Below are 14,637 nucleotides of genomic sequence, written 5' to 3'. Positions count from 1 at the left end.
GGGAGTGAACCAGCAGATGGAAGATCTGTCTCTCTCTCTGTCTCTGTCTCTGTCTCTCTGCCTTTCAAATAAATGAATCATCTTTTTTAAAAATACTGTCAGAAGCCTCATTCAACTTTGCTTTCAAACCTAAATTCCAAAATCTCTTCCTAGTTGCATTAAATTATCTTGAAGATTTGTAAAAATATGTGAGGCCAACTACTGTTTCTCAAATAGCAGAGTTCGAAACAAAAACATAAATTTAGCTCCATGAAATTAGTATTTACTTTACACACCCAATGACAAGCGAGCATAAACAGAAATTAGAAAACACCAAAGACACAGAGATAAGCCAGAAACGTGGTTTGTGTGGTTGGTGGAATTGGGTGTGATGAAGCAGTTCAGGCTTTCTATGCGGAGGGAGTCAGGATGGTTAAAATCTCAAACATGCAGGCACTTTCAGGTCCACGCTCAGTGAGTGAAACATGTCCTGAGTGTTTCCTGGGCATTTAGCACACTTGAAAGGTTGAAAGCATCCTCCTGCTTTTCAGATCTCCCAGACACATCACCTTCTGAGTCATGATCACTTGTGTACGATGGAGTCCAGGCCTGGGAATCTCCTGAGTAGAGCTAAGGGAGGACAGCTAACCAGCTCTGTAAATGACTTATTTCCAGCCCCCAGGGGAAACAGGAGCCTTGCAAAAGCTAATTACACTGACTTCAGTCAACAAATATTTGCAAAGACTGATAATCCAATGATTCTTTCCTAAACCCTAGGTCCTGTGCTGGGCAATTACATGTATTTTCTAATCTGCAGCTCACAAATGATCTCATGGGATAGATTCTACTGTTCAACATCCATGGCTTGGGAAAAAGACAATTAAGATGTAAAGGTTAAGTAAAGTGTGCGGTCACAAAAGTTAGGACACTCATCCCAATATTGAAGTTTCCCAAGTCAGTTACTCTCCCTGTGTCTCAGTTCCTCTGTGAACCAGGTTGTTTCTTTACTTTTTTTCAAACTTCCCTTTTTATCTGGTTTTATTGACCATATGACCCCTATGGGACCTGAAAGTGGGGGATTTCTAATGCAGGCCAAGGGTTGAAGATATTTCCTAATCTGTGAGTGCATTCCTGAACCTTACTAGCACGTTAGTAATTTTCTTGTGTACCTCCACTACTTTCTCTGATGGCTCAGACAAAATTCTGTTTTGCATTAAAATCGAGAATTAAATTTGAATGTTATAATATTACCTTACTTTATTTGTGTACTAGATCTGAATATCAACTCACCAACTGAGGTGACTCTGTCAGAATGGAAGGAATTTGATACCAACTCTGGGGCTTCCACCTTTCCTGTATGCAGTGGCTAAATTTGATAGGCACTGGGGATTTGGGGGAGTTCCAGGGCTCCTCTGGTCCTCGAGTCAACTGTCTCTGTAGGTGTCTGTTGGAAATTCATCCTTCACCGGTCCCATGCAATGTTCAAGGGTCCCCATATGTTGCTGTCCAGGTGTTCCTACTTCCTGGAAAAGAATTTCTGTGCAACATGTGAGGGCTTAGAATCATTCTGTTGCTTCTGTGCCACACAACTGTGGTCTCCAGTGTGGTCCAAGACCTTATCTCTTTTAGGTAGTATCTCCTAAACTTTTTCATATTGTATTCACAAATTTTAAAAAAACAAATTTAATTTACTCAGTTATTTGAGACACAGAGAGGATGAAAGAGAGGAAGGAAGAGGGAGGAAAAGGCGGTGGGATTCCCATCTGTTGGTCCTTTCTCAAAAGCTGGGAGCTAGGAGCACAATCCAGGTCCCCCAGGTGGGTGGCAGGGACCTAACCACTTGAGTCAGCAACCACCTGCTGCCACTCAAGGGTGCACACTAGCAACAAATTTTTATCCGCATTTTTTGAGATATTCATATCCTAAGTCTTCTTTTTAATTAACTGAAATTTATTCTAAAAGGAAACCTTGCATCATTGCAATAGACAAATAGTATCCCTTGTCACAAAGAAAAGATAGCAACAAACATAAATTTTATGAAGCCAAGGGATATTATTTATGAAGCCGAATAAAGTCATTACATTCTACATGTTTACCATTCGGTGGATCACATGCTTTTTATTCTAAACTTAAGTAATAAAGTCAGAAAGACTCAACGCTCCAATGGGAGATTGTGGGAGAGGAAAAAATGGATTAACATTTGAAAACTAGAATCGCATTGCTGTTCATTTACCTTTATATTTGGAAGTAGGGTGGCGTGATAGAGCACAGGACTGAAAGAAAGGGATGAGCTATTTCGGTCACAATTACAAAGAACGAGGACAGAATACAGGCCGTCTCACTTTTTGGACCTTAAGATAGAAGACCGCGTTCGCTTGGACTTCCAGAGCTGGACTACATCCCCCACAATACATCGCGCGCGGCCCCAGGAATGCCAACGGGCTTCTCTGGCAGTTTTCCCTCTGTCCCTCCTACAACTCCCACAAGCCCCCTCGGTCCCGGGCTGCGGCCAGGCCCGGGATGGAGGCGGAGGCGGAGGCGGAGGCGCGGGAGTTATGGAGGGGGCGGGTTCTGCAGGGAAGTGCGTCAGAGGAGGCGCGGGGAGAGTAGGGTGCTGTGGTCTGAGCTAGAGGGTGAAGCTGTTGGAGCAAGAGCATGGGCGGTGAGTGAGTAGGGCTGGCGTCGCCGGGCGGGGGTCGCGTAGCCGTTCGGCTTCCCGGTGGTTTGCAGAGGGCCCCTTTTCCTGTGTGCGGCGGCCGCCGGAGCTGGGCGCCTTCTGAGCGGCAGGGGGATTTCCTGGGGGCCAAGCGGTCTGGGCAGGGGCCTGGTTGGGGACCTGAGGCCCCTGGCCGGGGGGCGGCGCAGGGCTGCCCCGCCCCAGCCTCGGGAGGCCGTAGCTGGCGTTGGCCTCGCTGGAGCCGCCGCTCCTGTGTAGGGACCTTCTGAGGTCATTTGAGAGCCCCAGCATGAAAGGGGATTTAAAAAAAAAAATCAAAATATGAACCCAACTTCTTGAATTATCGTTAATTATCGTCATTACTTTGATCTCTCCTGAGTCACTTCCCATCTTCCCAACTCAGCAACCCCAGTTTGCGAGCCTGTTTTCCTGCACCTTCCTAAGGTGTTTGGTGCGGTCACGGTGTACACTTGCAGTATTTGACTCAGCGTGATCCGCCTTGAGTCATTTTACTGCGGCCATTTACTACTGCCGTGGAGCCCTGTCCACGTCTTGGGAGTGTATGTATTTTGCCTTGATTCGGAGTTTTCTTTCTGTCTGAGGAGGGATCACTTAGTTTTTAGGAAGGTATGTTCCACCTTAGGATTAAGAGAGAGAGCAAGGTAGCAGGTGAGGAGGCGCAGATGTGTTAGGAATGGAGAGAATAGACAGGAGTGAAACATTTCCACAGCATAAAGCAGCTTGTCTTATCTTTGATAGATGGGGAGATGGATATCTAGCATTATTACATGTTATTGTTTTCTTGTTATTCCGTACACCTAGGACAACCTTTCCCTCGACTTAACAAACATTGTCAACTCTTTCAAATAGCTCCTGACTCCTGCCCTTGTTTTGGGAGGCTTCCCTCTTCAGAGGAAAACTGGGAGAATCCGATTTTCACTGCTTCCTTTTCCTGTGCCTTTCTCACGCTCAAACCCAGAACGCCTTAATGCTCTCCAGCTTGTGTAAAAATTCGGTCTATACTTAAAAATGTGTGCACGGTACACTGCTGACCATGGGCATGTCTGTTTGTATCTGTAATGTGTATGTCCATTTCAGTGTTGTCTGTTTTAGTATGCAGGTGATAGACTAGAGAACAAGACCTCTGTCTCCGTAGCATCCTGGGTATGTGAGCATTCAATAAGTACTTTCATGGGAATGAGTTTTGTTCTTACACTTAAAAATGTGCTTGCTTTTTTTTTTTTTTAATTTAAAAATATATTATTACTCTAAACCAAGGCATGGGGAGTAGTTTCAAGGGTGATTCTGAGATAATTCCTTTCAAAACAATCTTTCTTATTTGTAAAGTCTGACATCTTCTTTCTTCAACTTTTAAACAGAGCAGTCTGAATGCCAGAATGGATAACCGTTTTGCTACAGCATTTGTAATTGCTTGTGTGCTTAGCCTCATTTCCACCATCTACATGGCAGCCTCAATTGGCACAGACTTTTGGTATGAGTATCGAAGTCCAGTTCAAGAGAATTCAAGTGATTGGAATAAAAGCATCTGGGAAGACTTCATTAGTGATGAGGCAGATGAAAAGACTTACAACGATGCACTTTTCCGATACAACGGCACAATGGGATTGTGGAGACGGTGTATCACCGTACCCAAAAACACACATTGGTACAGTCCGCCAGAAAGGACAGGTATTCCTCTTATTTTCACTTCTCTCTAATGTACTTGTTTAGTAGCATAAAGTGATCTATGATTGCTGAATTATATATAAGCAGATTTGTGGGCATCTTACGTCTTCTTATGTCTCTTCTCTCCCTACCACCTCTTCACCCCAACTTCTATGCATTGCCATGCTACTGCTTTAGTTCTCCATTCAGATCTTTAGAGCACTTTGTAAGGGACAACTTTACAATTTACTTATGACTACTTGGGTTGGTCGCTTAGCGGAGGAGCTTTATCTTTCAATCATAGCAGAACAGGTTTGAATTGCCATATATCAAAAGTGATAGTATATCATTATATATGAAGAAAAGGAAATCATGTGAAGGAAAGGTGGAAAAGTTGGTCACAATTCACTGTAAAATGTTCACTTGTGTTTAGGAGGGCCTGGAGCACTTGATACTGGAATCCTACTAGTTGTTAAGTCATTTATTCACTGAGTATTTACTGCCTGCCCCTGTGTTCCAGGGCTTTATAGCTTGGAGAACAAATCCTTAGTTGTGGGGAGCTGTCATTTATTAGAATGCTAAGGGTGGCAGGCAATAAACAGAATAAAGGAGTGTAACAGTATAAACAAAATAATTATACAGTGTGTGAGATGACGACATTTAACATGGAAGAATGAAGCAAAAGATTTGGAAATACAGGAAAGGAATATTGTAAGCATAGGTTATGATTTTCCATAGGATAATTAGAATAGATTTCATTGATAAAATGATAAAGACTTGGTATAGGTAAAGACCAAATAAGGGTGTTAACTATATGGGTAGTTCGTGGCAGCAGGGCAGAGGCTGGTGGTGATCATTAAGGTTGGAAGGAACAAGGGCTACAGAGACTGTGGCAGGAGCATGGTTAAAGTATTCAAGGACCACCAAAGAACCTACTGGGCTGCCATGGAAGGAGTGGGGGAGAGTTGGGTATGCTGTCAAAGATGAACCCTTAGGTAGGAGTAGGGCACATCATACAGTACTCTAGCTATGATGTGGAGGTGAGTTTTTACTCTTGACTACATAGGAAAGCCTTTAGAGCAGGAACACTTAGAGGAGTGGAAAGACGTGATCTGGTTGCCCTGGATGATATAGTGAGAACAGGCGGGCAGCAGGCAAGGATGAAAGCTAGGGCACTCATTAGGATGCTAATGCTGTCATTCATATGAGAGGTGATTGTGACTCAGTCCGTTGTAATAGTGAGCAACAGCTGGATTGTGGATATATTTTGAAAGAAGAACTTCTAGTATTTCCAGATGGTGTTTATATGGACAAGAATGGCTGGAAAGTTTCTTGTCTGAGGAGCTGGATGGGTGAAATTTTTTGCTGAAATGGGAGCCATGACTTCACTAGTTGTGGGGGGAAGAGGATAAAGTTTCTATTATTTCAATCTTTGTACTCTCCCCTTCTTCCTGCTCTTCTTATATTGCTATTTGATGATATTTTACTCCTTTTATTTCTTCCTCATGCATGTATCCTCAGAACCAGTGGCATCCATTGGGCTTTGATAAGACCTGTTTCAGGTTGGAACCAAAGAAATTCATGGTGATATTTTTTTACAGCACCTTTTATTTCAGAGAATAATTACTAAAAGAGATTATTGTTAAATGTTTGTAATGGAAACTACAAACAGTCATTGTTTTTTTCCAGAGTCATTTGACGTGGTTACAAAATGCGTAAGTTTCACACTAAATGAACAGTTCATGGAGAAATTTGTTGATCCCGGAAACCACAATAGTGGAATTGATCTACTTCGGACCTGTGAGTATTTTGATCTCAGTAGGACGATTGAGGGAGAAAGGAAATAATTTTGTATTGTATTTAACTCTGCTTTTGGAACAAGATGAGGTAGTAGTGTCATATTGAAATAAGATCCCAGGAGCTGGCATTGTGGTATAGCACGTGTGGCTATGGCCTGCTTTGCCAGCATCTCCTATGAGCGCTGTTGAAGTCCTGGCTGCTCCACTGCCCAAAGAGCTTCCTGCTGTTAATGTGCCTGGAAAAGCAATGAATGATGGCCAGTCCTTGGGACCCTGCCACCCAGGTCGGAGAGTTGAATGGAGTTATAGGCTCCTGGCTTTAGCTTAGCCCAACCCCGGCTGTTGGGGCCATTTGGGGAGTGAACCAGCAGATGGAAAATCTCTCTCTTGCTTACAAATAAATCACGTAAGTTTGCAAAAAAAAAAAAAAAAAAAATCCAGTGACAGTTCTGTTCTAATAACAGCAACTTATTTTAGAAGGTAGATACCTACCAAATTTCCATGAGTTGAACTTGAGGGAGGCAGTTGATATAATTGCGTAGTGGAATCCAAACTTCCAGAAGATTGATGGACTCATTTAATTAAGAGAAAATTTAGTAGGAATTACTTAATTGACAGGCATGTTGAAAAAAGTTGGCTGCAGGCTCTAATTGAGTAACTTAGTATCAGGCCTACTGAAAGTGTTCATCCAGTCTTAGGTCATAGTACCAACAGTGCAGATGAAAAGAAAGGAAAGTGTTTATTAGGAATGTTCTGTTCCTTGATGGTCAGGCTGCCTGTGAAATGCAAACTTTTGAGTTTTGAGCTTCAGTTTTAGGGTTATAGAAACCTGGGGGAATGATTGTGTTATGAGGAGAAACATTCAGTAACCTATAGGTGTTCAGTTTTACTATGAGATTGCATAGGAAGATGTTTATTACTAACAATTTGAAGTAAAGTTAATTAGAAGAAAGGCTTTCACAAATTTCCAGAAAGTAAAACCAATTAAAAAAAGTCATTAAAACTGCCATTTATATAGCTTCTGGTACATTCCACATACTCTTTGTTGTGCTTTGTTGTTTTTCAATGGCCATGCAAGCACCGTTCCGTTTCCACTGCCTTTAGGTCCTGTAAGGACCCTAGATATTGTTTGTATGTGGAAGTAGACTTTTTTTTATTTACATTCTGATTCTTCTACTTACTGTATTTTGTACAAGCTATTTATGATGCCTTTTGCCTTAGTAAATAGAGAAGATAGTAATATGTTCTTTCTAAGGTTGTGGGGAGGATTAATAGGCAAAGCATATAAATAGAACAAATGATACATGGCATGTACTAAACCTTTATTAATTGTAACCTGTTAGTGGCCTTGTACTTTTATCAGTGCAGCGTTAGCATCCTTTTAAACAATGTGCTTTAGGAAATGGCCTTGATACTAAAATACCTCTTTCTTTTTGAGAGAAGATCTGCTTAGAATATGAAATAATTGTCATTGTGGGGAAATGTCATGAAATAGAGGTAACAGTATTATTCTTTTTTTAACAATCAGATCTTTGGCGTTGCCAGTTCCTCTTACCTTTTGTGAGTCTGGGTTTGATGTGCTTTGGGGCTTTGATTGGACTTTGTGCCTGTATCTGCCGAAGCTTGTATCCCACCATTGCCACAGGCATTCTCCATCTCCTTGCAGGTGGGTCTTGACATCGTACTTACCTTTTGACTTCTTCCTGTGTCTTTAGGGCCCAAAGAGTTATAATTCAGAAACATTGACCTTTTACTGCTCGATTGAATTACATGCAGAGCTCTTGACAGTGTTCTTACCTAGCCATATTTTGTTTTGTTTTCTAAATTTCCCCCAAGGTCTTTGTACACTGGGCTCAGTAAGTTGTTATGTTGCTGGAATTGAACTACTGCATCAGAAACTTGAGCTGCCTGAGAATGTGTCTGGTGAATTTGGATGGTCCTTCTGCCTGGCTTGCGTCTCAGCTCCCTTACAGTTCATGGCTTCTGCCCTCTTCATCTGGGCTGCTCACACCAACCGGAAAGAGTACACCTTAATGAAGGCGTATCGTGTGGCGTGAATGGAAACTGCCTGCTTTACAATTGCCATTTTTATTATTTTTTAATATTGACATTTTACCTGGCCTCCCTCCCAGTTTTTAATTTTAATCTTCTTTGTGGATATACCATTTTATCTGGAAAATCCATTTAATTTATACATATATGACACTAGATAACAATACCACTAAAATTTATGTGGTTTATTCTGAGTGATTCCGTCATTTAAACACACTAATCTAAGTTCAGAGTCCAGATACAAAGACATGGATAGAGACTTGGCACAAATTTGTGAAAGAAAATTGGCAGCAGCAAATTGACCCAGAACAAATTCTGCTGATGCCTGTTAGCAGGAAAAGTAAAGTAACTACATCTTTACAGCTAGAAACTTTTCAGTTTCTTTGGGAAACCTCTTGTTATTGTTAGAACTTCATGTTTACTTTGCTGTTGTAGATAGCTAGTCAACCAGTGGTATTAGGGTATTTTCAGACCTGGGCTCCATAAAGCTGGGAAGCTATCTAAAATCCTTTTCCCTAGACATTGGCACATGAGTTCCTTTGAAGTGAGATGTAGCAGCTGTTTATACTTACACTGTGTCTGCCTATAAGAAAAGGGAAAAATACAGTGTTTACTTACATTTAATTTTGTAACTGTAAGAATTTTAATTCAGCCAGACAAGAAGGTTGATCTTATTTTATTATTTAGATCTCTTCATTAGGATTTTCAGTGCTACCAAGCCACTTTGAATTTTTGCTCCTTCCCTCTTCACGCTAGGTTTTTGAAGAATGTGTTCTTTTTAACTTTACATTAAGATTTCAGAGTAAATTCCCCAACTGCTTTTATTTATTCCAAGTACCATACAGAAGTGTCCACCACAAAGACCCTCCAGAGCTGGGTAAACTACCACAAGATCTAAAGCTTTATCCATTAACCTCCAAGAATGGTCTTTATTTCTTGTGGTGAAATTATGTGCCTTTCCTTGCCTAACCCCTTACTGGTTTGTGTCAACATTATTTAATGTCTTCTAATTGAGTCATTTTTTATAAATATGTCTAAACATTGAGCTTTTAAAAATTCATTTATTCCATTACTGTAGCACTTGACAGATTTAAAAAAATGTAACTTAGTAATTTCTTACCATATCCTAAATCTGTCTTTTTTAAAAAAATAAAATTAAAAATGAGAAGAGACTCAAATAATTGTGTATGGAGTATCTGAATTGATTTAAACCTCAGTACTGTAGGATAAAGTAGTGGAGGAATCAGAAAGAAGATCTCTGTGGGTCTTAATAGAAAATGCTCTATTGCTGTACGGATCCATCTTTATGTCTTGTGTTGTAGACTGTTTTATGTTCCAGAAAATGTGGGAACCCTTTCCCCCAGTAGAAGAGAATATTTATCTTACATATTTTGGAATTTTAAAGCATGTTTTCAAGCTAGGTTTGTGATCTCTATCACATTAAGGTGGCTGGTATCCTATTACATCATTGAATGGCTGTGGATGTTTGTGTTCTATATGGAAAAAATGATCAAGTCAATGTCAAACCTACTGATTCTTATCTCTCGCAGTTTCCTTGTCCTTTGACACCTTCTGTGGAAGATAGATAGGACGAAGCCTAAGTGAGCAAATGAAACTTTTGGGAATGGGACTTAAGCATAATTGACAGCATGACACTTTTGGGAAGTCAAAAAGTGTCCTGTCTTGTTACCCCCAGAATTGCCTGATGACTCCATCCAAACCAGTCTTTAATGTACGTTGTGGAAATAGTTCTAACTGGTAGTATCATTAGGCATAGAAAGTGAGCATTGTAACTCTTGTTCCTGAATCTGTGTTGTGATTGGTGTTTATAGCACATTATTGAATAGCTGAGGTCAGCTCTCTTGCAAAAACTCTTCTTTGTAATATATAAGGCCATATTTTTTTTAACGCGAAAGTGCAGTTTTTCTGCTGTCTCATGGTTCTCATTGGTTGAGCCATGTGATACTGCTATCTAATGATTTTTGATTCACCTAATAACATAAATTCAATGGTAAAGTAAATCCTGTTAATTTCTTTCCGTTTAATCTTTGAAAGCAATGCTGTTTAATCTTTGAAAGCAATTCCCAAAGTAAAAATAACTTCCAGATATTTCAGAACATGAGCTTTATGATAACTTGAGACATGTGTTTTAAGACCATAATTTTATAGGCCTAATTAACTGAATGATGGAGATAAACATCTTCTATATGCTTTTTAGTAAAAGACCCATTTCAGAATTTAAGGATGGCCATAAAACCACCAAAATTTGGTACAGTAAAAAGGCAGAATAATTCTTAAAAAAATTATTTTTTTAGATAATAGTAAGTATGCCTACCATTTTATCATAATACACTAGGAACCCAGTGACTAGTAATCTGTTTAAAAAGCTTTACTAAGTCTTGAGGTGTCCTAAGGATTGAGGTGTGTTTGCATGTGTAGGAAGAGTCTTTAAACAGTTAGTGGAAAATGCATGTTATAAAATTGAATTTCCAAAATTTTGCACTAAAATAAACTTTTAGTTTCATTTTCCACCAACTTTTGAAGTACTCTGGTGGGGGGAGTGTAGAATATGGTTGGTAAACCACTTAGAGGTGAGCCATCTGTTGTTTAGTCACATGATTGAGGAGAAAGGAGAAAGGGGTATGCTCATATAAGTCAGTTTGTTTTTGTAGTCTAGAAACAACAACAAATTGCAGACTGGCACTGTTTAAAGAGCCAGTCCTGTCCCACTGACTCTAAATATATAGTGTGAGGGTATTTTAATTAATCAGCATGTAAGCTTTCACCTAAAATGAAAATAACTGTTAAATTAACTTGACTTTGCAGATAGCAGCACCTCCCTACGTTTCCTAGCAGCTGAAAGAGCAGCTAATGGGTGCAGTTCTGAAGATGCAGATTGTTACTTCACAAGCGGATGCAGCTCTGTCCTGGCACAGATGGGTGGAGTCTTTTGTCCTCTTTTCAGCTTTCTTCTCATAAGTGAATAATGATTCATCCCTTAATATGAGAGGAACAAAACAAGAGAACACATTTATGTTCAGGAATTCTTTTTCCATTGCTCATCAGGTGTTCTGACACTATTTTGATGAGATGCATTTTCCTCTAAGGTCAGAATATAGGTATGTGTTAATTTCCTGTAAATTTGTGATGTGAAATCCTAAATTGCCAGAATAGAATGAAGATTTACCCCATGGACATTATCATAGGGTCATTAAATTCTCTTCAGTGCCAGATTATCTACTGGTAAAATTACTGTTACTCAACATATACACACTTTTAGTAAACTTGAGTAAAGCTAGATACAATTTATATTACTTGCTCTTTACCTTTGGAGAGGTTTAGAAATGCAAAATGAGAGAATCTTTCCATTTGGCTTCACCTTTTTTTTAATATCTGAGTTAATGAATAATGAGTGTTAGTGTCTCAGCTTATGAACTTTACCTCATGTATCCTTCAGCCTTTCAGCCTCTTCCAATCTTCCAGCCTTCTGATCTCATTTTTTCCTTAACTTGTGTTGTTATATATTCACAATTCTTTTTTATTTTCTTGCTCTCCTAATTTTCCATGGCATCTTCTTTCATCATCTTTAGTTTTATCTGCATGGTCTGTGCTATACAGTTTCCTTATTCTCAACTTCAAAATACCAAGGATGACTGTTCAAAAATATAAGGTTGATTCTGTTGACAGTTGTGTTGTCTTGATGCAGGAAGTTAGCTTAGTAGTTAAGATGCCCATGTGCCATATTGGAGTACCTGAGTTTGATACCTGCCTCTGGCTCCTGACTCCATCTTTCTGCTAATTGAGATCCTGGAAGACAGCAGTGATGGCACAGATAATTGAGTTCCTGTCACCCATGTGAGAGACCTAGAGAGACCATGTGAGAGACTCCAGGCATTTGCTTGGCCAAGACCTAGCTGTTGCAGGAATTTGGGGAGTGACCAATTAGATGGGAACTGTCTGTCCCTGTCATTCTGCCTCAACTAATGCTTTTAAAAATGCTATTGTATTTTAACTGCTTAACAACTCTAATCATCTGTTGATTTATTACTACCTACCACACACTTTGCAAATCTATAAAAGCTAGTTCTTGGAAATTGTTTTTCCTTCTCAACTTCAGTAGAGGAAAGTTATGTCCTTTTTGAAAGGAATATTGGAATGGCCTCTTATATACAGCCATTAGTTGATCCCCCCTATAAAGGGAATATATTATGTGATTGGCAAGATCTCTGGGGTCAGGGCATTCAGGAACTATAGTGTGGAGGTTAAGAATCCAGCTCAGGAGATAGAATCCTATATTCACAATCCCAGGTCCCAGGTCTGTCTCCTAGCATTTCTGTTCTCCCCTTTTCCCATCTGAGAAAAGCTGTGTTTGTCATACTTGCCTCATGAAGTTACCCTGAAGATTATGAAAACTGATCAGCACTAGTTATGACTGGCTGCATTATGAGGAGATGGGGCTACCAAGTCCCTAAAGTGGTTCTCAGCCTAAGCTATGTATTGGAATGCCCCAGGGAATGTGTTTATTTTGCTCACTTCTTTTTGTATTAAAATTTTTTAAGGTAAGCAAATTTCATGTATTTCATATATACAGATTTAGGAGCATAGTAATATTTCCCACCTTAGCCTCCCTCCTGCTCACAATACCACCCTCCCTCTTCCTTCTTTTCCCATTTCTTTTAATTTTTACAATGATCTATTCTCAGTCTATTTTATACTCACAAGATTAACCCCACACTAAGTATTCAACAAATAGTATGAAGAAAAAGACACTGTTCTTCAACAGTAGTGACAAGGGCTATAAACAAGCATCAAATCTCAGAATGTTAATTTCACTCATATACTACATTTTTTGGTACTTTATTAGTTAGCACAGATCAGGGCATTTTTGAAAATACTTGCCACTCAGAGAATCTGATTTAGTTTGATATGTAGTTAGGTCATTGCAGTGTTTTACATCTTCTCAGTTATTACAGTAGGCAGATAAGTTTGAAAGCTTTTCAAAGCCAGAAATAGAATTCTCTTGTCTTCCAGGCAGATTATTAGAAAGAGATGGTGGGCTGTGAGTAAACAGACCTGGCATAGTGCCTGCTTTATTTCTCCCATATATTCCAGCACCTCATTCTGCTGTCAGCTGGCATTTTGAGAAAGTCCCAAATCCATCACACCACTGCTGAATGGAGAAGTTTGAAGATTCAGCCTGCTGACCCAGTACACTTCAGTTGCTGGTTCTAAGGTTTGTATTTGGCAGGAGGTAATAGGAAGCCTCCCTTGTTTTGGCTTCAAGTCCAAAATACAAATCCCCTTATCCACAGGGAGTATATTTTCATGTGACCTCAGTATCAGATGCTATACAAGTCTATACTATGTTTTTGCCCATGCATACATTCCTGTGTTAAATTCTGATTTATAAATTAGGTACAGGAAGAGATAAACAATAATAATGAAGAATGAGATAGAGCAAGGATAACAGTACAGTGTAGAAAAGGTTATCTGAATGTGGTCTCGCAAAACACATTTGCACTGCAGGTAACCAACCATGGAAAGAGAAACTGGATGAGGGACACTACTTTCTCTAATTTAGTACTTTCAAGAATGCTGTAGTCTGGGGTGATTGTTCCTTGACAAAGTAAATATTTTTGTTCCCATCTGCTTATTTAATGGTGATCATACTCTTGGTTAAAACCAGGAAGGGTGGCTGGGTAGTAGACTAAGCCTCCACCTGTGGTGTTAGCATTCCCATAAGGTGCTGGTTTATGTCCTAGCTGTACCTCTTCTGATCTATCTCTCTGCTTATGGCCTGGGAAAGTAGTGGAGGATGTGGCTTGAGTGCTTGGGCTCCTGCACCCATATGGCAGGCCTGCAGGAGACTCCTGGCTCCTGGCTTTGGATTGGCCCAGCACTGTCTGTTGTAGCCATTGGGAGGTTGAACCAGTAGATGGAAGACATTTCTGTTTTTCCCTCTTTCTGTAACTCTGCCTTTTCAAATAAATAGGTAAAAATCTTAAAAAACAAAACAAAACAAAAAAACAGGAAGGAAAGAATTATTGACATGAATACAAATCAAATTGTTATAAGTTTTTCATTAAAGAGAACAAATTTGTTACATTCCATAGGTACAATTTTTTTAAATAAATTTCTTTTATTAAATACAAATTTTATGCATTTCATAGGTGCAGTTCCAAGAAGACAATCATACTTCTCCCACTCTCCTGCTCCCCTCATTCCCTACCTACTTCCCCTCTCTTAATCAGGTTTTGCAAAGACATACTATTAATCCACTCTATATTCACAGGCTTAACTTGCCTCTAGTCATAATATTCAACAAGTGAAAAGTAGGAAGACCACAATTCCGCAGGAGTATAAACAAGGGCTAAAAACAATCCTATCTCCAAATTACCATTTCATTTCTATGCATATTTTGGTATTCTGTATTAACTGCCACATATAGAGAAAACAAACGATGTT

The 14,637-nt window shown here is 39.6% G+C and overlaps 2 protein-coding genes across 2 annotated transcripts in view; both read left to right on the top strand.

Annotated features, from left to right (window-relative positions):
* Window positions 1–4,276, top strand: part of CPOX (coproporphyrinogen oxidase) — a 217,103-nt gene extending 212,827 nt beyond the window's left edge. Inside the window, exon 8 of the mRNA XM_002716741.5 lies at window positions 4,036–4,276. The gene's annotated coding sequence lies outside the window, so the exon portion shown is untranslated. The remainder of the gene's footprint in view (window positions 1–4,035) is intronic.
* On the top strand, window positions 2,480–9,350 carry CLDND1 (claudin domain containing 1). The gene is made up of 6 exons (XM_070071971.1): window positions 2,480–2,641; window positions 3,777–3,820; window positions 4,036–4,345; window positions 6,011–6,121; window positions 7,649–7,786; window positions 7,957–9,350. The coding sequence occupies exons 1-6, from the start codon at window positions 2,635–2,637 to the stop codon at window positions 8,175–8,177; spliced, it is 831 nt and encodes a 276-aa protein (XP_069928072.1). The 5' UTR covers window positions 2,480–2,634; the 3' UTR covers window positions 8,178–9,350.
* The last annotated feature ends 5,287 nt before the right edge of the window (window positions 9,351–14,637 follow it).

The sequence above is a fragment of the Oryctolagus cuniculus genome, chromosome 4 (assembly GCF_964237555.1).
Source record: "Oryctolagus cuniculus chromosome 4, mOryCun1.1, whole genome shotgun sequence".
Lineage (NCBI taxonomy): Eukaryota > Metazoa > Chordata > Mammalia > Lagomorpha > Leporidae > Oryctolagus > Oryctolagus cuniculus.
This window is presented reverse-complemented; position numbering and strand designations above follow the sequence as displayed.